Source organism: Passer montanus, unplaced genomic scaffold (genome assembly GCF_014805655.1).
Source record: "Passer montanus isolate IOZ18808 unplaced genomic scaffold, ASM1480565v1 scaffold26, whole genome shotgun sequence".
NCBI classification, from domain to species: domain Eukaryota; kingdom Metazoa; phylum Chordata; class Aves; order Passeriformes; family Passeridae; genus Passer; species Passer montanus.
The window spans coordinates 3,770,277-3,797,147 of record NW_024367261.1 but is presented as its reverse complement, the minus strand read 5'-3'; the positions used below and the strand labels follow the sequence as shown (position 1 = coordinate 3,797,147).

At 41.4% G+C, this 26,871-nt stretch overlaps 1 protein-coding gene and 1 long non-coding RNA gene across 8 annotated transcripts in view; one reads left to right on the top strand and one right to left on the bottom strand.

Annotated features, from left to right (window-relative positions):
- Positions 1-20,414, bottom strand: part of PHACTR1 (phosphatase and actin regulator 1) — a 302,048-nt gene extending 281,634 nt beyond the window's left edge. For 2 of the 7 annotated variants that reach the window (XM_039712146.1, XM_039712154.1), the window contains exons 1-4: positions 20,170-20,414; positions 17,995-18,106; positions 6,757-6,903; positions 4,982-5,128 (exon numbers count right to left, since the gene is read on the bottom strand). In XM_039712146.1, coding sequence (XP_039568080.1) covers positions 4,982-5,128; positions 6,757-6,903; positions 17,995-18,055 — 355 coding nt within the window. In that variant the 5' untranslated portion in view covers positions 18,056-18,106; positions 20,170-20,414. Of the gene's footprint in view, positions 1-4,981; positions 5,129-6,756; positions 6,904-17,994; positions 18,107-18,395; positions 18,504-19,057; positions 19,142-19,179; positions 19,268-19,316; positions 19,449-20,169 lie in introns of those variants that run through there. The other 5 variants (XM_039712149.1, XM_039712150.1, XM_039712148.1 and 2 more) reach the window with 5 other exon arrangements.
- Positions 5,023-26,871, top strand: part of LOC120503559 — a 48,795-nt gene continuing 26,946 nt past the window's right edge. Inside the window, exon 1 of the long non-coding RNA XR_005627781.1 lies at positions 5,023-5,106. This is a non-coding gene — a long non-coding RNA (uncharacterized LOC120503559). The remainder of the gene's footprint in view (positions 5,107-26,871) is intronic.

Genomic DNA, 26,871 nt, shown 5'->3' with positions numbered 1-26,871 from the left:
AAGAACAGTAAATGGTACCATGTTCACTTGCCTTTCTAGACACAAGGACCCTTCTTCCATACCCATAGCAAAATTATGCACAACCACTAAGTCCTTTCCCTCTCAGCTTTGCTTTCCTAGAACACAATCCAAGACAACATGTGGCTCCACACCACAAAGAGATAAAACAGATCTTTCATCATTGAAGGGGAGCAGAGATGTATATTTCTAAAGCCTGGCTCAGATCCCTGGCTGAAGTCAACAAATGACTTAAATCACTTGAGGATCCAGCTACTTCAGTGAGATTACTGAGTGACTTCAGTGCACTAAAAATCTGCGCTACACTCCAGGGCTGAGCGAGCCAGCTGGGCTCCATAGCTTGCACAGGCTGCACCATCTCTATCGAGTTCTGTCTGTCCTACCTCTTTCCCCCTTCCCTTCTCTCTCTTCAGAGGCCAGCTCCTGCACTCCTGCTGCTCCTCTGGCTTCTGTTTGGTTGCACCGCTGGTACACGCTTTGAAGTCAGGGTGGGAGGAATATACTCACATTCAAAATCTCCCCTCTCCCCATTTCACAGCATGGAAGCTAATTCTTTCTGAAGGAACATCCCCTCTTTGCTGACCCCTAGTACAGCTACTTTAGTTATTCTGGCCTTACACCTTCTCCAAGGCATTGGCTTGCTTTCTCCCTGAGTCTCCATTCCCAGGTTAAATAAGTAAACAATCAGCCTTGATCAAACAAAAGCTGACATTTGGTGACTTCCCCAAATGACTGAGGAGCTGAGACAAAGACAGCTTCTTGCACTACTTAACAAGAAGTCAGGCTGTTAGAATCAGCTTTGCAGAGGATTGCAGTGCAAAGCTTACTCTTTTTTGGCTAGGGAGGAGTAAGAGTACCTGTATATAGAAATAGCTTCAATAATGTCTAACACTTGAAAGGCGAAAAGAACCTGACCATATCAACTCAGTGCAGTAGTCCCCCCCCTGCCCTAACAAACATCAATAAAATTCTGACAGGGATTCCCCAAGCAGTTTCGTGAAGGGGGAAGGAGGAGAAAAGCTCATACATCTTGGATCATTTAGTGACTTTAAAGCAGTCTATTTCCTTATCAGTCATCACCTCTGCCAATTTATCAGGCTTGAAACCTACCTACCATGCACTGCTATTTAAAAGCACAGTATTTTGTAACAGGAAGAACAGAAATCAGCCAAAACCTGTAATAGGTGAAAACTGATAAAAACCACTTGACCTTATCAGCTGGCACAGGACCAGGAAAATGATTATGCTATTGGGCAACTGTCACAGATGAACAAGTTTTCAGAAGTAATTTGGGATTAGCCTTTAGATGCCTGAATCAGAAAGTCAAAAAAGACAATTTGAAAACTGCTTTTAAGAAGATGTATATGAAAAGCCAAAGATGGATGTTAAGAGATGGAGAAATGCCAGATTTCCAATCATAATAAAGAAAACAAAAGACCACCACCCATAAGTGAGAGCACATTCTATATTCCTCTAGTGTTGCACTGGAGGAAGTTGTTCAGAAAATTAAAAATTAATTTCTGTATGGAACTAATTTAGTATCAAATATGGAAAAAGAATTTATAGCTGCCTATAGCTTTACAATATTATGTAGCTACATTAATTTTGGCAGAAGAGGTAATTTTAATCCTTTGGGAAGTATTATCCTCTTGATATGAGCACATAACTCAGATTAATAGGATTTGCATATGTATAATAATAGAGAGAATAACCCTGGGTTTGGAAAACAAGGGGGTATTTTAATCAGTTTGGGAACACCAGACAAAAAACCATACCAGGCACAACTAATCAAACAGCATTTGTCAACTCATGCTAGGTAATAATTGTGAGTTAACTGATCAATATTTAGAAGCAAACATAATAAACTGGTATGTTTTGGAAAATCAAACAAAGCAGAGCTGTTAATATAATCAAGACAAGGGGAGATAGAAGCTGCACTGTTAATCACTTGCAAATTGTGTTTTTTAAAGACCCAGACCAAATACATGCTACAACCAAACTGTATAATTGACTCTGTGTTTGCAATCTCAGTTGTTCAACAATACAGATAACAGCAGTAATGGTATAATTATAACTCACAGCTGAAGTAGATAAAAACCTGATAGTTCTTAACTAAAGGTTGCAATTAAGGGTGGAGAAGAGCAGTATTCACTGTATCTGGTTATGGTTCTTTAATAAAAGTGTATTTGTAGTTCCAATACTGCAAAGCAGATCTTGCATGCTGCAGCCAAACTTTGACCATGTCCTGACAGAAGACAATGACTGGGAATGCAGCTTGACTCGTAACAGCTGTAGGAAAAATAGCTCTGTAAGCAGTGGTTGAGCAACAAATGCAGATATAGAATGCACTAAATGGAAAGCAAGCAATAAGCACACAAGGAAGAGGTTCCTTCTTGAGCCCCGAGCATCACTTTAGCTGCATCGCTTTAGCTTCAACTGCATCCGTGGGTTGAAGAAACAGCTTTACTTCCTTCCTACCACCTTCCCCCTGCACAGGCAAAGAGATACACACACCCCTGTGCACACACAGGCCCTGCCAGCCCGCGGACAGACAGGGAGAACAAGGCAAGGCGGGACAGGCGCCCTCCAGCAGCTTCAGCACCGGGGGCGGCGGACAGCGCCCTGGGCTCCCGGGCAGGAGGTCGGGCCCCTCCGCCCGCAGGGCACTGGGACACCAAGGGCGACCCGGCACCTCTGTGGCACGGCGGCAGAGACACCAGCAACGGGACTGCACATGGAAACCCGGCTGGCCTAGAAACTGCGCGTTCTCGCCCCCGTCCCCACACACAGAGCCAAAAAAATGACGGCAAGAACACTGCACCTCACAAACAGTAAGTGGCAAAAGGAAAGCCTGAGCTGCGCGACATTATCAAGTATGAGCAAAAGTGGCCAAGCACATTTTCTAGTGGCTTTTCCCTCAGACTACAGAGTTCTCATACCCAGGCAGCTTGGTTTGTGCTTTCTGAGCAAACAGAAGAGTAAACCCAACAGCTCAGAAATGAAGTGGGTATCAGCGGCATGTTTCACTTGCTTTTTGGCTCACTCACTCAATACTGGTTGCTAAGCAATTTTATTTTTTTTACTACTCACTGCCAGATGGATTAATGAAAACACACACTTGCACTACTTACAACATTTTTCATTTATATTTCTTGGTACACCAGTACTGTTTCTTTTAATTATTTCTTTTTTAAGGAATTCCATTCCCAGGTTTGCAAGACCCAAATTATAGAGAGCCAGGGGGAGGGGAAGAACAGAAAGAAACTAAGTGTAATTACCAAATTCTTTGGTGGATTGCAGGAAAGAGGTACCTTGAGACTTGCACATCCTCTGGGACTTGTAGCAAAGACAGCACGTCTAGCTCAGCATAGAGATGTGAGGCACCAGGTGACCTGAAGGTGCCTTGCTCTTAGCTGGTTTATCTATTTATAACTACATGTCATAACATTACCTGAGAGAACACAAGTCAGCACAGTGTCATTTCAGCAGTCAAATAACCATACACAGCCTTTTTTTATTTACACCTTACACACAGCGATGCTCTTTCTGTTTTGACTTCCAGTTCTTTATAGAGCTTAAACCTGCCACTTGGCATGGTCTTCCAGCCTGTGTCCTTGAATGCCACCCAACTTACCCATGGTTTGGCAATTTTTGAGAAGTTGTGATCAGAGAGAAATAATGACACGCCATACAATGTAACCAACCGTTCTGCCAGTGGTAAAACCAAACTGCGCATCAGCCATTACCAAGGGTGTAATTGCAGCAGGGAAAACAGGAGGGGGGAGGGGAAGCTGTTCCATCCCCAAATGGAGAAGAAAATGCATCTCTGCCATCTCCCAACTTTCTGCCAGCTGAAAAGGGGGAGGAGGGATGGGAGAGACTGCAGCAGGGCAAGCAACAACTCCAAGGCAGCTCTTTTCCCTTTACAGCTGGCAGTGAGCTCACAGGCTCAGCATCAAAGAATGTTACACAGTTGGGTCATTTTGTGTGCTACTGCTGGGACATGAGGGAGGCTGCATCTCTGCGGGCTACAGATCCTCCCTCATGCTGTCCTCCTTCCCAAATACAGGAAATCTGGTTTGGTGCAGAGAACCAGCAGAAAGAACTTTCTTTTCTTTTGTTTTTGAGAGCAATTAACCTCTGGTGTAGTTAGTTTGCTGTTGATAGAGCTCATAAGGAAAGGTCAAGTAAGGAGGGAAAACCACAGGCCTAGTAGGAAAGAAACAGGATAGTTTCATCATGTGCAGGATGAACTGAAGGGGACAGCTTCAATCTCAAGGGAGTCATGAGGAAGAGGTGGCAAAGAGGAAGGCACAGTAGTGGAGAAAGGGGAAGGAAAGGTCAGGTAGAGAACTGCAGGAGGTTCATCCCAGTAACAGGCAGGAGGAGGTGAAATGCAGGGAGCTGGAGGTATGTTGATAGAAACCATCAGGCTGTAAACCCATCAAGAGTCCCAAAAGGCAGTGCTGAGACAACTGGGAACCTCATGAAACTAAGTGGACAACGCAGGTGCAAGTTTCCTTGCACTTCTGAGGCACAAACCCATCAGGGGAAGAAGGCAAAGAGCGAGCCAGGGAGAGACTTGCAAAACACCAAGGGCAGCATTTCCAGGAGGGATGCCAGCACCTGGCGAGGAGGGACAGTGCAGAAGCCTTGAGGCGATGCGCCACGACGCTGTGCAGGGCGAGAGGGCGGCGCTCTGGGAGCGGGGAAGCTTCGAGGGGCTGCACCGAGCAGGGCAGCCGGTCCCGGCTCGCCCAGGTGAGAGGCGCGGGGCAGGGGGAGCCGGTCTGCGGGCCAGGGCCAGGGCCAGGGCAGGCCGGCGAGGTGCGAAGCGCGGGCACCGGGGCAGGGCCGGGCGGCGGCGCCCGGGGAGCCCGCGGGCGCAGGCAGGGGCGGAGGGCGGGGGCGGCCCCTTCCCTCCCTGCCTCCCCCGGTCGCGCCGGGCCGGGCCGCCTCTCACCTGTGTCGAGGTTTAAGGAGATGCGGGCCTCGGCGAGGTAGGGGGTGTCGCTCTTGGAGCGGACGCGGCGGATGGGTCTGCGGTCGATGTCCTCCTCGGAAGATGCCGCCATTAATGTGGGCACGGTGAGCAGCGTGGCCCGGCGAGCTGGCGAGGGCGAGCGGCGGCGCGGGGCGGCCGGGCGAGGAGGGGGCGGAGGGGGAGAGAGGGGAAGGGAGGAGGGAGAGAGGCGCGGGAGGGGGAGGGGAGGACGGGGAAGGAGAGAGGGAAAGGGAGAAAGGAGCGCAGGGAGGGAGGGGGAGAGACAGGGAAAACCCGTCAAGGATCTGCGGACGGGAGCGGCCGCGGCGGCCCTGCCCGCTGCCCCTGCCGAGTCCCGCCCGCCTCCGCTGCGGGGGACGGAGCGGTGTCCCCGGGCCCGGCGCTGCCGGCCCCGCCAGGGCAGGGTCCGGCCGAGCGCCTTTCCCGCCCCCAGGGGAGGTCCCGCTGAGGTGCCGATGGGCCTGGCCGGCAGAGGTGCCGCCCGCAGCAAGCCCGGCGCCCCGAATGCTCCCTCCTAGCCCAGGGCGTCCGGAACTCACAGCACAGCTGCAGCGGCACTTGGCGGGATGTCTAAGGGTGCATGCCTTCACCTCCTTGCCCTCGTTCCTTGGGCAAACCCATTGCGTGAAGCGGGACGGTGTGCCACACCTTGACAGTTTAAAATGCCAGGGGGACTGCGGAGCCTGCACTCAACGTTTGAAACTGACCATCGCTCAAAGCCCGGGCTCGCCTCCCTGAGTCGCTTCGGCAGGTCTTTGAGAAAAATGTGACCATCTGCAAAAAGCGGAGACTTCGTCCTCCGGCTGCAGACTGGGCTTGGTGTTTTGTGGAGTCTCTGTTTCTCTGTTTAGTAATCAGCTCTTTGTGTGGACATCCTTACCCTGTGGTTTATAGGCTGCCTGCCACATTAGGGCTCCAATTTTGGTTGGTTAGTGTAATAGAGATAATTAAAAATGCTATTTTAATAAAAAAATGTGTAGCAAAAAAGTACTACTGTACTAAAAGTAAAGTAAGAGTTAGACAGTTGAAATATGTGCCTAAGAGTGTACTAGCTTATGTCATTTAATTCAGGGCTTTTTAGAAAAAATACCAAAACCCACTCTGCTTAAAGTCACTAAGCTGTCAGAGCTTCCGAAATCTTTTGTGTTGGTCAACTTCAATGAAAAAAAAAAAAAATACCAGGGAAAGAATGTTGCATCTCACTAACTCTGAAGGCAGTGATAATAACATTAGTTGGTCTGAATTTTGAAGGACAGCTCTCTTATTCATTCCTGCAGAGTCAAGGACTTTCTGTTACATATTTGCCAATTAGCCCTATTCAGGTTTTGGGTTGTGCTGCATCTTTTTCAATGGTTGTAACATTGGGTTTAGCTCAAGTCTGCTGTTAGCTGTAATCCCTTCATAAATGTTCTCAAAAACTTTCATGTTTCTGGATGCCTGGAATAGATAAGATATATTTTGTTTGCAAATCAGTTCTCTTTTGGTGTGATCTCACTAGCTCACCCTGGCTAAAGCAGAAAAAAAAGTTTTAGTTAGCACTTGCAGGAGAATTTTGAAAACGATCCCTGTTCATACATATGCAGGTGCTTGTAGTTAGACAGCCTTGGCATCTTTGGACGTCTGGTGAACCACCACATCGCTTGTGAACCAGGAGGTACCATCTGGTCCATCTGCATCTCAAAAAGAGGTCTTTAATTACCTTCATACGCTGTTTGGGGAAGGTGTGGTCTTACCATTATCAAGGTTGAAGCAGATCCGAGCTTCTTCCAAGTAAGGGGTGTCACTCTTAGACCGGAGCCTTCTGATGGGTCTCCGGTCTATGTCATCCTCAGAAGTTGCTGTCACCAGAGTGGGCACAGTGAGAAGAGTTGCCCGACGAGCTGGTAAGAAGAAATAAATGAAGATGAGAATAGGAGGAGAACAGAGAAATGGAAAAGGGGGAAGGAGGTAGAAAAAAAAATACTAGAAAAGAGACAGAAAATCACTCAATAGAAGATATGATCTATAGCAGGTAGTAGAACATGCTGTTTGCTGTAAGGTCACTGCCTTATATTCTACATGCTGCAGAATTTAAGGGCTGGACTGAATGATACCAAGAAAAGATTGCTGTCTTTTGTGCCCCAAAGACACAGGTTATAGCTCTGTGTCTGCCACAGATTGCTTGTTCCAAGTTCCTAGTTTCGCCACTAAAACAATCCTTTTCTCAACTTCTAAATAGCTCAATAGCTGCAGTCTCTCTTTTCCTGAGTGCAGTTTTTGAGGCTGTGAGGAGCAGAAATATTTAAGTGGTCGATTCATCTGCAGATATGAGTGGAAGCCAATATTTGCAGATATCAGTGGAACACATGATGTGATTATTATTCTTGACAAGATGCAAACTATTCTAAAACTCAGTTTCTTGTTGTCTTATCTTGAGCATTTAAAATTAACAGCTACTTTTTTTGCTCTTGATCACTTTATGTCTTAATTTCTTAATTGTGGAGCAGGGAGAAACATACTTTTCATTCAGTAGGAATTTTGTGAACATATAAATCCATTAATATTGTAAAGTATTCATATACTTTAGTGAAGCACCAATAAAAAAACCCATGAGGAAAGTATCTTCTGAACAGGATTTAAATGGCTTGGGGCCATGCATTCAATGAGGAGAAAGCAAAATATTTAATACTGGCTCATTAAGTGAACGCTGCCCACTCCATGCATGGATGAAGCAAATGGTAGGATAGTGAAAAATTGCCATCATCATGCAATTAGAAGCCTTACTACAATCCATATATACAAGGAGACAAAATTGAAGAGGCAAATTTCATTTGGGCATTGCCTAGGTATTTGGCTCTGGACCTTATAGCTTTGATAATGCCCCTTAAATGTAGGTGCTTTATATGTGAAATGTAATTATGAGTGGCTGTTGAATGCTTTGGGCACTGAGCCTATAAATTACAAATCACAAAGAGAAGAGCCTCTATAAATATATCCACCTAAACTCTCTCTCTCTGAGTAGATAAAGATTATCACAAATGCTAGTTGGGATGTGGCTGATCACTGAAACCATGAGGAACATGCACAAGTACTTTCTCCTCCACCTCACATGTAATGGGAAAGAGAATTTCTGCTTGAAAGCCCATCCTTACCCACAATGTTGGCCTATTAACATTAGCTTCCATGTGGGACCCTCTAAGAGCCTAGGAGCCTAAACCCTAAAGGTTTCTTGCTGTTGAGACATTATCTAGCATGAGTCTTTATCTCAGGGCTTTTGTGAAGCATCACACTTCAAATAACTAACAATGAGCTATATTCTCCCATTGGGACTGGAGAGCATGACTGATAGTGACTAAGAGCATATTCTGCAACCTACTAACTGTGATTTTTTATTTTAAAAGTTTTTTAGAGTTTCAAATGAGACTTGTCAATCAGTAGCTTTCAGATGCCTAAGATCTGACTAAGGTGTTAGGTATGATAGCATATAATTAGTATGAGTTAACAAAAGCTGTCATGCTCTATTTTTCAATTTGCAGTATTATGTAGCTTACTAAACAAGTAAATCTGTGCTGCTGGAGATAGAGGTTATTTCTGGTCTAACTTATTTATTTTTTGTTTTTAAATAGATTTCTTTCAAGTTTTTGCTCATTTCTAACCTAGCATTTGAAATTGAAGTAAAAGCAAAGGGCAGGAGTTGAAATTGATTTAATGGGGTCAACTATTTAGATTAAGCTAAAGTAAACAGTGCAAGTAGGCTGTAAACCATTCCTCCCTTCTAATAGGGAAGTACAGTAATGAAGATAAAAGAGAATGGAAAATTTCTGCTATGGAAAATTTTGTGTACTGCATCTTCAAATTTACACTTAAGGAAGATTTCTCTATACAGGAAGTCAGCATTGTAAAAGTCATCTCATAAAACAACCATGCAAAAGATTTGTCTTTTAAAACTGGCATGATCTAGCTGTAGTTAAAGTCAGTGAAAGGACACCCATGCATTTCAGGGCTAGCTGGATCACAGCACAGAAATACATCTGAAAAAAAATCCCAACACCAAACTACATACACATTTAGAGTAAACAGAGAATAAGAGTAAGCTTTTCTATATAATTGTTTATAACTCATTTTTACCTTTTGGGTCAAAATATTGGGATCTGGCTTGTATTCATTTTGACTGCAGGTAGGTGGATGCTAGAAAATGTTTCTTGGAGTAATCATTATGTATTACTTTGACAACCGTCATTATCTACCCTTTGTGTATATTACCAAAACAAGTTTTCAAGAATGACTGGAAATTTTAAGTAAACATTGAAAATATGTCAGAGTAGGCTAATAAGTATTAAAACATTTTGCAATAAAAACCTAAGATCAATTCCAGAACTGAAAAGTATAGCTGATCACATTCTGGTATCTACAGAGTGACACAATGTTTATGCCTGCCATGAATATAACTGTACACACTCTTTTCCTAATCCACAGCAGTCTTTATTTCAAGAATGACTCGCCATGCATTTTTTAGTAAAGCTGTCAATATATGCCCAATGTGACTCTTGGGTCCATCACAGATAACACACCAGTATTTCTAGTTTCAGCTGCTCTCCACAAACCAGCTCAGTCTCTGGGACACATTTTTAGGAGATAGTTTTTCAGGAAAATTAGGAAGTATCCTCTTGAAGGTCTTGGAGCAATGGAATGACATTATAATACACATTAAGGGACCTGGTTACTCTGCAAATGGATTTGACACCAGTGTTGAAAAGCTCAATTTAAGGAGCCACTGTAACAGCATGTGGAAGGGAAATAAGTAATTTTTTAAAATTCTTTTATTCTATTTTCAATGTTCCTCATAGGCTTACACTCCAACTGGCACATTGCAGCAATGTCTCGTCTGGTATTTGTTAGAAAGGTAAAAAGTTGCTTATGAAGAGAAAAATACCTTAAAACTATAAATGCTGTAATGCACATCATGTGACATGTTAGAATTGATTCTATATAATCTCCCATTTGATTGTCTTAAAATACCATATATTACCGAAGTGCAACACAAGTATGTTTTTGGGAGAAGAGAAAATAAAATATGTAAATTTTTATATTACAAGTTCAGAGGAATTTTTTACATATCATTTCAATATGTTTAGTTAGATCTATAGCTGCTCCCAATTTTTGAATATTGCTTAAAATTACGGAAAACATGAAGGGTGGTTACAAAGAATTTTTTCTGCCTTCCATTTTTTCGATTAAGATACTTTTCTACATATTTTAATAAAAATGTTAGTAGTAATTTTTGTTTGCGAAGAACTACCTTTATGTTTTGAAGAGTTATAGTATTGATATTTTTAAGAGTTGTGTTATTTATAAAAAAAAAAAATTAATTGGAAAAATTTCAGAGGTGAAATTGTATCTTCCTAAAAATTAATTGGAGAAAACATGGAATATTAATTAGATTTTTCCATCTGCTTTTACCAATCAGCCTTTAATAAAATAGCTCATTGGTGACACAAGTACCCTGGTCATTTTTGACTCAATAGGGTCTTCACCTAGAAACCCTAATTTGCAGACTGCGTTTTGACCTCAAAGTAGCAAATCTTTGAAATAAGAAGATTTTTATCTTGGTACAAGTGAAGTGCTAAAACATTTCTTGCAGATGTCTAGATGTAGAAAGGCTGTGTTCCTGATGAATAGAATCACAAGCAGCTTCAAATAACACTGCAATAGCCACAAGGGGGATGATGATGGTTTGCAGCAGAAATCTTAAAGGCTTTTCTGAGGAAAACCTTGTTTCTCAGGGCAAATTTTTAACAACTTTGTAAAATCCCTATAAAAATATTTTAATTGCTATCCTACTATTGCTGATTGAATAGGATTCTTCTTCATTGCTGCTTTTTTCCCGCTAGAGAAACATATGGGATCTTACTCAGTTCTTCTTCATGCTTCTCTGGAGAGGGCTCACCATGGCATAAAATATCTGCATGTGGATAATGCATGCAGAAATATATTTTTGGCTAAATGGAAGCTTTAAAAATATGAGTTTGGGTACATTTTGATTCATCTAGCACATGATACTCCTTTTGTGCTAAAGGAACATTATTAGGCTGTGAATGTTCTTCCTTAAAGACAAACCAGGCAGTGGGTTCAATTGAATGTTCACCAGAAAAAAAAAAAAATCTTTTGGTTTGGTTTAATGCCACTTCACTTTATCAGTTGCATTTAAAAGAAGGTGAAAGGACAACATTTGGAGGATTAGATTTGGGAAACAGCGTATGAGTTGCAGGAGACGCAGAGAGTGGAACATGTGGAGAGGACATAATTTGTCATTTATGATGAAAGATTTATAGGCTTGTGTCTCCCACATAAATACAGAAGCACATGCATATGGATTGCTCCATGTTTCTAAAGCAAAGCTGTTGAAATCAGTCTTGATGGACATCAGTAATCTGAAACAAAGTACATGGGTACATCATATTCAACCACAGGCCCAAGAGTTGCAAACAACAGTACCCAAGTGCAAGGATATCCACATTTGTTCTGATGGTTTGTGAATTTGGGTAAAAAATATCCACAATTCACCTAACTAGCATTTTTTTATACGTTTTGGGTGAAACTTGTTTGTTTCTCTATGTCCAAAGGCATAGACTGTTCTGAAATTATCAATAATGGGGATATGCTGGAATAGGAAGTGGGAAAAGAATTCTAAAAAGGATGAGGAAAAGGTTGATGTTGATCAGTTTCTTAATGTTATTTAAAGGTAGGGACGTGTTATTAAGAATGCACATTTGATGTTATTAATTCTTCTGATATTGATGTCAGTCTAAGAACTAGTGATATCACATAAATAAAAGACACCTGGAAGCTATCATAACTTTGAAAATATGTCAACATATTGGATGGATTAATCATAACATTTTGGTAGATAGAGGGACATCCAGAGTGGAATGATTCTGGATTAGGATCTGGGGATTCTGCAGCAATATGTTTTTATAAAATACTGGACCCAATTTAATATGCAAAAGCAGAAGGAAAATAGCAATGAAGAGTCAGCAGTGATTAAATCAAACATCTAGAATGAATCAGCACTGACTGAATTAAAATAAATGAGCAAAAAATTAAGCACAGAGAAATAAATATTGTGGAAACACAGAGTAACAGAAAATGTGGAATTAAAACTATACCTGAGAGTACTTTATTAAACCTTCTCAAGAAGAATGATTTCCTGAAATCTTTTGAGCAATCATGGCCTATATGTTTATAGAAACTTGCTACCCCTGGCTGTATGTACTAAATTTTTATTTCCATTTTTTTTTTACTTTCCATTTTTTATTCATTCATGCTCCTGATGAATGTAAATTAATCAAGTAAATTACATGAATGTTGCAACTAATAAAAGCATACCTAATGTAAGTTTAACTTATTTATAGGTACAATGGATAGCTTAAGATAAACTTGCAAGAGAGTTTTGTTCAGATATTTAAATAGGCGCAGTGTATTTTACCAAATGGCCTAGCAAGCAACTTTAAGGAATGTAGCAGAATCTTCAAAATAATTAACACAGTTAATTTTAAGTTGGTGTGCCCTGCTGGTGTGAAGCGATGTAAGATATATGGATATAGGATCTAAGTGGATGCATAGCTCTCCAGGAAATTAGAAACTATTTTATTGAGTCAGAAGTAATGTGAGAGCTGAACCTGAGCTCCCAGCAGGGACCTGAGAGTCACACTGTGGTGCAAAGGTGGAAGCCCAGAGTGGCACCCTGACACTGCACTGTGCAGCCCATGCTGTCAGACTGGTGTGCTGTTGCTAGAGGCACCAGGAGAGGGTGAGTCTTGGGCTCCATTCCATCAGATCATGGCTGCAGAAAAGTGCTGTGTGCTGTCTGTGATGGGCAAATCCCCTTTTATGGTGGTACCTAAAGCCTTCACTTGCTATGTACTGGGCAGGAATTATTCTTCTCTCTTAGAGTTCATCCAGGTGCTCAGCCCCCTTGTATACAATGGGAGGGAGGGAGGGCTTCCTCAGTTCTTAATCCTGATGGAGCCTAGGTGAAAGCCAGGTATCAACATCTCTGTGTGCACTCCTTGCACAGAGTTTAGTTGGCTGTGCTCAAGGCAGGCTCTTTGACATGGTACAGCTGTTGGAGAGAGTGGTTTAAGAGGCCCTGACCAGCTTTGGAGCTTCTTGAGAAAGAAGCAAGAGGCCTCAACATTTGTTTTCTCCGTGATTTTGGAGTTACACTTACACTGTGGCCACTGCCCATTTGCTGAGCAAGGTTTCTGCTATGCCTGTGGCTGGCTACATTCCTCACTGATCCACACCCAGACTGCTGACTTCATCTCCCGCTTAGTCTCATGCCTGCCTCATCATCCATGGACTTGTCTGATGGTCTGGACTCCTGACTAAACCTGGTGCCTGTCACCAGACCTGCTTGGCTCATGTGCTGCTGTGCTTTACCTCTCATAGGTTGAGGCTGCTGCCTCTGCCTGTTTAGTGACTCTGGGTTTATTTTCCCTTATGGAGCTTCTCACTTCTGCTGCTCCTCAGTGCCTGCATGCCCAACTCTGTCAAATGTGAAGTCTTTGCATGCCCAAAAGCATAATTTTTATAAAGAATTTCAAGATCAATAATGTCTCTCCAAAGCAAACTACAGCCAAGATGAGATCTTCACATTTACAGCTTTGGATTACAACTTTTTTGGGGGAAGTTGCTCCCTTTTCTGAATTAGATCCTATCTTGCCATTCCTCTATGCAAACAAATGCCATTAGCACAGGCATCTTTCACTCAAGTTCACTGTCTAGGCTTTCATAATCATTATAGAAGCAAGACTTACATTAACCCAAGGAAGACATCTAAGATTAGGTGAACCCTGCTTTTAAAATGAGGTTTTTTCCGACACATGCTAAGCTAGTTAGAACTCTTAGGTGGAAACATCTTCACTGAGGTCACCTAAGGGACAAGCAAGCTAAATCCTATTCCAGGCCACATTACATACTTTCAGCCCTTGCAGCTGAAAGCCATGATAGATTTGTATTTAGAATACATTTGCAGCCAAGAATAACCAGTATCTTCCAGACACCTCAGAAGGAGAAAGCTTTTTTGAAAATGAAAGTCCAGCTTCATGCTTAGATTTCAGATTCAGGCTTTCCAAGGGCAAGAGGCTGGATCCAAGGGATCACAGTCCTTTCTTTCCTGTTTCTGATTTGCAGATGCGTCACCAGGCATTACGCACTTGGCAAAGACATCCCACCAGCTCCTAGATTCCAACATACAGTACAGAAGAGACAGTCAGGAGGGCTGCAGAGCTTAGGATATTTCTGGCTTGTGTTTAAAGACTACAGCCAGCTGGCTTCATTTACCAAGTTTTCTAAATCTAGCTAATCCTACTGGCAGATCCAGCTTTTGTGACTTTTCCATCCCTCCTGCTTCACTTTCCTTGAAGGAAACAGGGAACAGCTGTTTGAACAGCAGATACAGCCTGAACGGGCAAGCATTTCTCTGCTCTGTGTTCAGCCCATGGAAGTGAGGTGATGGCTGCTCCTGCAGAGGAGAGGATGGGAGAGGTGGCAGCTCGTAAAGTAGCACCTCTCTCCTCCTACCCTAAAACAGCAAAGGCAGTTTGCATCTTTCTGCAGGAGCAGGGACACGGCGTGGGCGTTAGTGCAGGCAGCAAGGTGTAGAGAGCTGGTGGGTTAGTTGCTGGAGGACAAAGCCCTGATCTCCGTCACATATTCAACTACACAAGAGCCCAGGCCAGGTAGAATGTCATGTCATCAGTTGTCAATGACATCATAGCTCTTTGAGTTCCTTCCCAACATTTTGCAGTCCTATTCCTTCCCTTCTCTTCCACCCACATGGAATGACTAGAAATGAGAATGAGTGCTTTACAGCTGCCATTTTGTAACATTGTCATGTCATTAATGTGAAAACACTGGAAAGATTTTTTTCTTGATCTGGAGTGCTAATGGGCAGAGATCTTCAAATCTCACAAAAGAGTGGAGTTGGTCATAATCCCCCATTTTACATTTTGTAAACAGAGCACTTTGTAATGCAATAACTAACAAGATAACTACACTACTAATAATACATATACTGTTTTCTGATGTTGTTTCTAATTAAGTGGCAGAATACTGTAGTCTTCTTTCACTCAGTTCTTATTGCAGTTTTAATGCATATACACATGCTGTTTGATAGTGTGATTTGCTAATAGCATCATGCTATTATATCAATATCAAATAGTTACTTGCAATCCCATTAGGCAGATCTGTTGGCAATGCTTTCTTACAGACCTTTTATTCAGTTCCATACTAGCTACTTGAGCTATGCTATTTATTGCGGATGAGTGCCTCACATTCAGTGTGTTTTGGGGGTGGTTTCAGAAAGTTAAAGCTAATGCAGTTAGCCTGTTTCTCAGAAGGTGGAGAAGGAAATAAATATGTTGGGTTTGCCCATGTTTGTAGATATCATGCCATTATCTCATATAAAAGTGCTTTTTTTTTGGAAGACAGCCTTAAAATTTGGCATAAGGTACAAGGTCAACAGGAGTCAGCAGAGCTTGTATAGGCAGCATGAATTTACATGAAATAAGTTTGAGTTCCTTGTTCTGTATTGAGGGTAAAGCAGCTGAGAGAAAGGGAATATTTAGAAGTTTGGGGCTAAAGGCAGTGATAAAAACATTTACTGCAGAAAAGCTCAATGATTATAGTTCTTCCAGAGGCTTATTTTTCAGCCTGCTGAAGCTGTCTGTGGCACCTCAGAGAGGCTCAGTGAAAGCCTCCTGAAACTTCTCTCTGCACAGGCCACATTTAATCTTACATCCTATTGCCACTGCAATTGTTCATCCGTTCTTCCCCGCAAGCACCTCTCCTGTTGCCAGGGGGCTTCTGTGTTGCAGCATTTGAGAATGCAAAGCAGAAGCATTGTCTCTTCTGTGCTCAGAGCAATCTCCCTGCTGGCACTCAGCTTGTTGGAGAGCAGCTGACCTCAAGCACAGAAATAGGAAGAGAGGGGAAGTTACTAAAGTTTGGGGAAGAGACCTCACCTCAAGCATGTAGAGGTAAGAGATGCAAAGGGAGCTGTGGGAAATGCAGTAAACAGATCAATGAGAAAGGTGGAAGGGGACAGAGCCTAAGTGCAGCATGGCTTTTCTGTCAATGTTTCTAGTTGTGGAGGTAGTTAGGTGTGGGACACTGGTGCACAGGGGAGGCATGCAATTGGTAACTTTAATAAAACATTCCCAAGCAGAGGAACAAAAAATCTCCAAGTGTCAGTGCTAGCTCCTATTTGTTTTGGCCACGGGATAGAAGTCCACATAACAGATCTAGAGGTCAGTCTCCTGCTGATGACTTTTTTACCAGGGAATACAGTTCTGCTTAATTAATTTTCCCCTTGTTTTGGATTTAATAACTGATCAGTACAAGCATTTCTATATGTGCTAGCAATATAATTTCTCCAAGTATGGGTAAGATAATAATGTTTTTTCAATCTTGCTTGCTTGGATATAGTTACAGTGAAGGTGACCTGCACAACCCTCACGAGTCACCCTGTGCGCATGACTGTAGTAGGCTTTCATTGCATGATCACATATTCTTTCTTCCACAGTTGCCTCTGTATGTTGTAGTGCATAGGACATTGGGATACTGTTGATAATTGGCTGTAGTTTGTAAAGCAGTGAGATGTATATTCCTGAATTTTAGTTTCAATGGAATAGAAATGGTTTGTTCCCATAGAGATATCACAGAATTGTGACGGTTGGAAGGGATAACAGGAGGTCATCTAGTCCAACCTCTCTGCTCAAAGAGGGTTGAAGAACATATTTCAAAATTACTTCTGTAGCAACACCCAGGTGTTTGTTGTATTTTAGAGATGGAAAAATAACCCCATCAAAATCAGTCGTTGCCCTCAGTGGTTTGTCCCCGATTTTGTGGTGCTTAGTATTTGCTTCTCTTGCTCAATGCAGGAAGCTGTGTTGTGACAAGAAAAGCTTTCTGCAACTGGTACAGATGAAAATGTATCACAACAACTGAGACAGCAGCTAAGTAACACAGCATGTGTTAGGCAGCAGAACCTCAGCTGAGCCAGAGGTCAGAGGTGGTACTGCTCCCCATTATCCTGGGATGGTGGCGTCCCGTGGGTGGATTACATCTTGCTTTGGGAGAATAGCCTCCAGAGGGAAGGCCAAACTCTGTTGTCCAGACTTTGCATTTGATTAGCAACCAGTGAAATTAATAGTGGAAGAAAAATGGTTCCCATTTTCAAAAAACAAGCAGTGAGTAGAAACAAAAATGGCTGATAGAGCTACTTGGCTCTTAAAATTTTCTTGAATTTATTATGGTGTTTAAAGTTTAAGGAAAAAACACCCTTCACTCTGAAATGGCGAGTTTTCTCCAAATATAGAGCTGGTGAGAAAAATGTGAACTGACTTTGCCAAAAATATCATCTATGCTGTGAACAAATCTCAACTACATTAAAGCAGTGGATCTTGGTTACCCTTCCCCTCTCACCCTGCTGCTGCTCTGTGGGGGCCAGCATTTCACAGGGGATGATGAAGACCAGTGAGAGCTGCTCTGTGCAAACCGTGTGGGGGACTGCCTCAGGGCTTTCCCAAACCAGTTTTTCCTGAATAACATCACCTTAAGATCCTGTCAGCCCTGAGAAGAAAAAGGAGGAAGGGAAAGGGCACCACAGGCTTACTCAGCAAACTGCAGGCCATTGCTGTCTCCTCTGTCGTGTCCATTTAAGCTCTACAACACTAGAACCTGTGTCTTGGCGGCTCTTTTTGCTCCCACAGCACACACAACAGCTCTCACAGCTCCTCCTTATCCTCTGAGAGGATATCAACCCCACCATTACTCTTCTTGTAGTCCCTTTTAAAGGCCATGCATTTTGAAGGCCCTGTGCCCTCTCAACACTTAAGTATGTTGGTCACTGGCCCCTATCTGGCCATATACATTTTAACTGTACAATTAAATTAGTAATTTTCTGAGTCAGTGACAGAGTTTCTTACCTTGGGCTCCTTGACTGTAAAACAGTCTGTGAGCAGACTCGACATCCAAAAAGTAGTCCATTTTGAAGGTGCTTTGTGTACAATACTCCGGTATGAACGATCAGTCAGATTCCTAGAAAAGATTACAGAGATGTCAGAGAAAAAAGCTGGTGGGTTTCTTTGTGGAAAGTACTGTGTAGGCAGTCACTAAAGTACTTCATCTGGCATATTAGGGTCAAAGTATTTTCAAATCATTATTCATAGAACCTCATAAGCATCCTTTTCTATTTTAAAATGTTTGGTTCAAAACCTTGTCTAAAGACAAAAAAGAAAAGTGCTACTGCAGTATTAGTAATATTCCTTGTATCATCCTAGTACAATCATCTGTATTCTAGTCAGTCTCAATTTCTTAAGACACATACTTGGATTCATCTGCCTGTTACATTTGCCCTTAAAAAGCAAATCAGAAAAGCTCAGGACAGGGAGATCCTTTAGCCAGATTCACAGCCAGTGCCTGAGTAGGCACTACTATAACAGACTACATTAAAAATTGCATTCTTGCCACTTATGCCAAAACGCTGCACTAGAAAGGAAGACACAATATTCTGGATATTTCACTCCACTAAATGGACTAGAAGCCAACCCTGCCTTTCCCCCCTCCTCTTGCTGACCAGAAGTAGCAACAGAACATTCCACCATCAGTTTTAAAATATGTGGTAGGAGCAATCATTAAGAAATGGTAGGCTACTCCTAGCACTGCTTTGTAGCTAAGATTCATATTTTTGGCATCCTTTTGAATCATAGATCTGCTGAGATCCTGGATTACAACTCTCCAAGATGTACACTGAATTATGTTTGCCTGTGCCCGGCAGAGTACCTGGAAAGATATTGTGACCCTTCTCCAGCTTCATTACTACCTTCTGCATTTTATTGTACTCTTAAAAACTCACATAAAAAATCCAAGATTTGCAGAAAACATACAACCCCGTTCTCTCACCCACATCACAGTTCACCACAGCATGTAATCATAAGCATGCAAACAACTCTGAACAACATGTATTTTAAGACAGATGGACAAAAATACCTCTAGTCCTCTTCCGTGCAAACCTAACAAAAAGGTTTGAGGCAGGGAGTCTGAGTCTTGCTTCAAGTAATTCCTTCAATTTTGCTGTGAAAAGTCAGGAAACTAGGTTTCCAAAGGTTTACCTTTTTCCTTTGATTCAGTTCTCATCAATCAACATGCAGTCCTTTTAAAATTCAGAAGTCTGTCCTGATGAGAAAACTTTTACGTTCCACAGCAATTCACTTTACTGTAGCACTCCCAAACCAGAAATGGTACTTACTGCAGAGTATCAAGGGCTGTCTGGCAGTGGTGTAAGCTCCAGTAGTTTCAAGGAGGGTTTCTTTGATCTTACTAAATGTCCCCAGTGTAAGCAAACAATTTTGATTGTTTGATTGGAACTCTGATGAATAATGCATAACGTCAACTGGACTTCCTTTATCAGATAAAAATGGCCAGGAGATGTTGTTACTTAGCAACAGGAGGTGACACTACGTTCATCTCCCCCACTCCCCCTCGCCCTTCGTACTGAAAAATTAAGTCCCTGGTTTTGATTTGATAAAAACTTTCCCAAGAAAAAAAAGAACTGTATCAAGTTTCCTTAAGAATTTGTTTTACACATTGATCTTCCTTGTTGTATCTCATATTCTGAGATGTTTTTAATGTTTCATAATGGTTCAATTTGAATATAACATTGTGTTTTATCTAATAGTTTGCTTTCACTAAGTAAAATACCTGCTTACTCCATCATTTACCATAAGGGTAATGAGATTTTGCTATGAATATAATGCAAAAAACATCTTGAGAAGAGATTCATTTCTTATCTGGTACTGCTTGTTGGACAAGGCAGACAGAAAAAGCAACACACAAAATGTTCCAGTGATGCTATGAAATATATAGAATATTGAGAAACCTTTCCTATTACAAAATTCCTACTGCAAGTAATTAATTCATTCTTGAAGGAGCTCTAACATCTGATATAAGCATTCTCAAGGAATCGTTGCATTTCTGCTTAAGATACAGCCTTTTACAAAATACACAATGTCGCTTTTTTTAGGAAATGCACATTGACAAAAAGCCAAAGCACTAAAAGATTTAAAAAATAAATAAATAAAATCAGATGCAGAAGTACTTACCAGTGTTACTGACCTCTTTCCATCCTACTGTCATGGAATAAGACTAAGCAAATGCAACCCAGTCTGTGAGCCAGAAAGAACAGCTTCTAATTTTCACTTCAACCTCGAAATCAAGAGTACTGAATAGAGAAAGGTGACGGATCTGCTGTTTTATATTATGATGAAATGAAAGCTCTTAGCACAGATCTGAGTAGAACTGCTTTTTTTTATACTACATTAGCCTGCTAATTTGAGGAAAGTGAAAGGCTTTGTTTTACTGTCTTTTATCTGTTCTCTTTGCTACCCCCACAATTTAATTTGCATTTAAAATTATTCTTATGTCTCCACTGCACTCCAAGGTATGGAGCATTTTCTAATCACGATGAATGTTCAGTGTGGTTTTTTTGTGCAATGCCACTTTTATTCTGAGCCAGAAACATGGTGAGTAATTATAATTGCCAGCTATTTTCTAGAATGAAATACAGAGTGGTTGTCTGATGCAGTTTTTGATTTTTCCTTCATTTAGCACTACATTGCAACAAACTACTCAGTCAAAGCATCAGTAAAAATATAAATCAAAGAGCACAGTGTCATGGCATGATAGCTTAAACATGCATATCCATAGACCGTGAAAGCAGAATATGTTTCTACGGAGATCTTTTCAATTCTAATTTGCCTTTTCAAAGTTTAAAAGTGAGCTTGAATAGCTAATAAACTGAAATATAGCAGCTATATCTTTGTGGCTTACAGATGATCTAGTTTGGTATTATTGAAGCTGCATATAGTTTGGAATCCTGATCAAGCCAGGCACAACGGGCTAAAAAGGGCCATATTAAGTTGCATGGGCATCTCTCACAAGAGGATTATGACCCTGCTTTTTCCAGCAGGTCTTTGAGAAGTTCCCCAAAGCCTTTTTGGAAGTGAGTAAGAAATTGAAGAAGGTGGTGATAAAATGATCCTTTGATAAATTTAAACTCAAGAGTGTTGGTCAGGAGAAGTGTCAATAAACAGTCAGACTTAGTCTTCCCATTTTTGCAGATATTTTGCTCAAAAGGTCAGATATAAATGTCTTCTGAAATCCATTGCCACCAGACATTACTGATGCTCAAAACTGGGGGTTTTCAAAAATTGGATTTTTCTTTTGGTATCAGCAAACTCTACATCAAGTAGCATAGGATTTTTTGTTTGATTTTAAGAAGAAACCAAATAAGATGAATAAACCCTCAGAATACAGGGATTTTTTTGGAGCAAGTTAGAAAGTAAGAATCCCCATGAAGAGATTACTACATGGCTTCCCGTGCCTAAGACTTCTTATAGCTTTTCCAGAGCACCCAGACAGCATCAAAGATAAGGAGAAGCTACATGAACTCCAAGTAGAGTCTGGTATGGCTGTTCCTACACTGGCACTCCACTAAATATAGTTGGATTGAGTAGGTGTCTCCCTGTGCCACCTTAGTGGTAGATCTGGTTTACCAAACTGTGTTCCTGTTTTCGGAGATGTGAAAACCATTTTCATTCCTAAAGACAAATTAAAGCAAAAGCAATCCACAAGAACACTGCAAGCTGCTTTCTTTGCATTTTGGAGAGTTGCTAGCACCTCCATCTTTGCATTTTGAAGGGTTTGTATTTGCCGTGGTAACTGCTGAACAGTAGCTGTACAGCCATGTAGTTATATAGCTGCACAGCCATGTAGTTATATAGCTGCACAGCCATGTAGTTATATAGCTGCACAGCTGTCCCTCCAAGCTGGCCTCTGACAATAATTGGGTCCATTATCTTATGGAGCAGGGGCCAGTTGCCTGTTTAGCCCAGCTGGCTTTCTCTAACACAGAACCAGGAAAAATAAGAAAGGCTGTCAGCACAGAGATTCAGAAGGAAAATGGAAGACAGGAACATCACTCACTCCAAGGATTATGCCTGTTTGCAAGCAATATGGAATACTTTTGGTTTTTCCTCAGGACACAATCTCTCAGTCAGAAGGAAGCTGAAAAAAACTACAAGCTTGCAGGCTGGAGTATGTTTAATAGCACCTATCCTTTGGCCTTTGATGTATCCTCTTGATCCTCTTTGCTGTGTCCCTTTCAATATGCATGGTCATATTCAATCATGACTGGCAAGCGAAGTCATTGAAATCACCAGCAGCCTCACTACTGACCATTTCAAGATCATCCATCTTGATACTTTCATCCATCTCAGGGATTTACAATTTATTTTAAATTACAGTGCAGCATTTCTGACAACTGCTAAGAGCTCTTTCCGACTAGGGAGCACTTAGCAACAAGAAAGGTAACAGCGCCTATGTATTTATATGCTTCTGTAGCATTCATCATCATGAAGGAAATCCTTGCCTACCTGATTAGAAAATCTCTGGGGTGCTAATGTGGGCTCAGACTGTGACCCACAGTCCAAGAAGAGCTCAGCCCTCAGAAATGCAGTACATCCAGTTCAGTTGAAAAGCTTACATGTCTAGAGAAATGTGCAGGTGAAACAGATCTGTTTTAAGCATGATCCCCAGATCAGGCCTCACATACCCCTGAGGCTGAGTGGGAAAGTTCTGCACAACTCTTGTGCTAAAGCACAGTCCATTGAGATGTGTACTCTGACTCAGTTTCCAAAGAACAGCAGAGCATCTCAGGGGACAGGACAGGGAAGGGCAGCAGTAGCAAGAACCAGAAACTGTACTCTCTAGCTTTCTGTTTTTCTCTATGCTCTGTCAAGGCCTGAAGCCAAACTTGCAAAACTTCTATTGATTGGACCTCTTATCAGCATTGATCCCTGTTTAGGACAATGGGTAAAGTGATTTTGTAACATACACAGGTATCTATATGGGACTAGACAGAGACTGAATGCTTTGTGAGGTAGACCATAATACCAACCAATCAAACTCTGCTAAAGAAATACTTGGGAAAAAACTATTACACTTAGGAAAAATCTGAAGCCAAAATTCTTCATCATGAGCTTTAGTAACCTACTACATCACATTTGACTTTTCCCAAATTAAAAAAAGAAAGCCAACAAAAAACCCTCCCAAATCTCAAGAGGAATGTAATTGAACACTTGGCATTTAAAAGGAGTGAGAAAGGAGTGAGTAGCCTTCTGGTTCTTTATCAGTCAGATACATGTAGGCATTGGGCTGAGGTTTTTTCCTACCCTGAACTCTCTATTGAGAACATAACTGTTACTGTAATGACTCAGAGCCTTGAAAAAAAGAGTCTGCTGCTGACAAACACTAATATTAACCTGAAAGAAAGTGGGAGAGAGAATGTAATGTGTGACTGAAGAAGTGTAGGCAAGGTGATTATTACAGAGAGTTGTTTCCTGAGGGATACATTCAGAATAAAGGAAGAATATAAAAGTTTAAGCCCCTAAGCTGTGAAGAATGGGCTTTTTTTTAATTATAATGATTAGTCTTGTGCTTAGACATGTTAAAAAGAGAGGATTGCTACCAAAATTAGGACACAAATGTGTTCTCTATTTCTTATTTGTAATGCAAGACAGATATTATGATGCACATAATAAACAGCAAAAGACAAAAATATTCAAATTAGGTTTGCAGAATCTTTACGGAGATAGAGACCAACACTAATGCTTTCAGAAGTTTCTACAGATTTTGTACAACTCCATTTTGGGATCCTTAGGCTGAAACCATGTAGGAATTTAAAGAGAGATGTCCAGAAGAAGGTGCTTCCAGTACCACAGTATTTACTTTTAATGCTTGTCCATAAAAGTTATCATTATCCAGCAACATTAAAGAGAATGTAAAGGTAGCTCTGGCTCTTGAGATCAGGGGAAGGTTTGGGCAGTGCTTTCATAGCATCAGGGTCACATTCTTGTCATTTAGGTCCAAACCAAGAACTGCATGGATTCCAATGCAGAATAGATGAGCTTGAAAGGAGGCAGCTCCAGCATCATGTGTCATGAACAAGAAGTTCAAGTTATTGCAAGTTGAGAAAATCTTTAAAGTGCTGTCATTGAGAACAAAGGTTAGCTATCCTGCATAGTAAAAGCCTATTCTAAGGTGATGTATGGCAGTTTGATACGCCTTCATTTGAGGGAGGAGAAGTTGAAGTCATAATTATATGATAAACAGAAGAGAGAATTTGGGAGAGCAAGTACATTAAAGCCTATTCCTCTAGTCCTTATACAGGCACAAATTCTTCTTCTTTAATAGACCTTCATCATTTTCCTCAATTACATGACTGGATTTTTTTTTTCCTATAACAAACTCCACAGGAATGGAAAGAACTTTCTCTAGTTCTCTCCCACGGGTAACTTAGTGGAAGTAGTGAAACACAGAGCTATCTGTGGCAAGGAAAGTGGAGGAAACTAGTAAAATAGATGATTTGGATAAGTCTGCCTTCACTGCCCCACCAGCATTCAGCAGTTAAGAAGGTGGAGGCATTGCTTTTGACTTCCTGCTCACTTTCCAAGGAGTTCTGGCAAAGGAACTTGAAAATTATCTAAATCGGCTGCTGGAAACAAAGACAACAAAATCATCCATCCAGCTGGGACTCAGCAGCCACAAAAGCTTTAGCTATCCCCCTGTACAAGATAGCATGGCTGGCCAAATATGTAAGAGGAAATGCCTTTATTTTGCACTAATACAGGTACTATCTCAGTCTTAACCTTCCTTGGAAGAAAGGGAAATCTAGCACTGGGAAATTGGACACAACTGCATGCTTAGGTCTCCTGGTGGCATTTGAGAACTTGCAGATCGTTCATAAGCCTGGTTTTAGTTGGTTAGTGGTTTAAATGGGATACAATTCCAAAGTAACTGAGCAGCTGGCCATAAATAGAGTAACATGATTACATTCAATAAATATTTGAGACTTGCATTCTGGTTAGAACAAAATCAAATAACTTTTTGTAAACTGCCTTTATGTAAGGCAAAGACATAACTGTGAAGTACTAATGAATCTACAAGGTGCAGTTCTCAAATAACACGATTTGCTTTAATATTCATAGGGCACTGTGCATACATAGATAAATAATACATATCAATGCCAGTCTCTGAATAATGTACTGTAAAAACAGAGAATGGTTTGATTGGAAGGGAACTTAAAGATCATTTAGATCCAAGCCCCCTGCCATGGGCAGGGCACCTTCCAATAAATCAGGTTGCTCAGAGTTGTATCCAACCTGGCTTTGAATATTTCCAGAGATAGGTCATCCACATCCAGTGCCTCATCACCCTCACAGTAATGACTTTTTTCCCAGTATCTAATCTAACCCTCCCCTCTTTAAATTAAAAGCCAATTCCCCTTGTCCTATCACTACATGCTCTTGCAAAAAGTCCCTTTCTGTCTGTCCTGCAGGCACCCTTTAGGTACTGGAATGTTCAGAATTCTCCATGGACCCTTCTCTTGTCCAGGCTGAACAATCCCAACTCTTTCAGCCTGTCTTCATAGGATAGGTGTTCCAGCCCACTCAGCATCTTTGTGGCTGCCCTCTGGACTTGCTCCAACATGTCTGTGTCCTTCTTATGTGGGGCGCTCCCAACCTCCTTTCCTGTTTTTATACTGTGTTATCCTCAAAAAAATTGCACCATTTCCTCTTATGGTTTGGTCTGTGGTTTTTAAGATTAACCTCCCTGGTAAGACAGACCAACAATGAGAGCTTCAGGGAAAACAGCTACCTGTCTTATATTTCCTACCTTACGTTGCTCTGGAGCTACTGAGGAGCTGTATCTTTCACATGGGAATTATTTACAGGAATTGTAATGAAACAGGTGAATATAACTGAAAAAAATTTGTCCAGATATCTTGAGAACTCCTGGACAAATTTTATGTACCTCACTATTAAAGTTGTTCCAAAGCTTACCTGTATCTGTGACATAGTTTGGATGCAATTTTTTTTAATGTGCACAAGTTGAGTATTTTATATATGTAAGTATATATACTACAACAACATATTGCCGTGTTCTCCATGCTTTTTTAAAGAACTTGATCCTGCATAATGCAGGTCAAAAATGACAACTACAATAACAAGCCAGAGGAACCTAATTCTTTCTTTCTTAATTATAGCGAAACTGTAGTGCTGTCAAGTTAGTTCTGTCTGATATCAAAAGTATGGCTCAAAAGAGGAATATGTATTGCAGCTACATGTTCCATTAGCATGATGGGGGCTACACGAGTTCTCCTGTCTCTTCAGACATGCCTTTCTGCCCACATCCTCCTCCTCCTTAACCATACATGGCAGGCTCAGGAGAGTACTTAAAACTTCGTGTTGTTCATTTTAAAGAATTTCTTCTTGCCTTTGAGCAATCCTTCTTTGCACCTTCACCAGGAATTTGTAGGACTAATACCAAATTTGCATTACATTATGGAACAGCTAATGCAGATCCTCTTCTCTAGCTTCTCCAGCTTGACAAAAGAGGAGATCTTTTAATGGAACGTGAGACTGGAGATTGTTTCTAAAACACTACAGGCAAGGACAGTCCAGTGTTTCATGTTGGGCACTTGTTTTCAGTCAACCCAGTTGCAAAGAAAAATTGAGCATTTTTTCTGTTGCCCAAGTTTTACTAATTATTAGAGACACTAGAGCCACATCAGTAAGGTGTATCCCCATGAACTGGCACAGCAGTGTGTCAGGCAGACTACAAACAACAGCCCTGACAAATGACATTTCACTATCTATGAGTGGTCTCCTCAAAATAACATTCAGTGTCTGTTCAGTGCTCCACAGGGTGATGAGTAATATCAATAAAACATTGCCCTTGGGAGA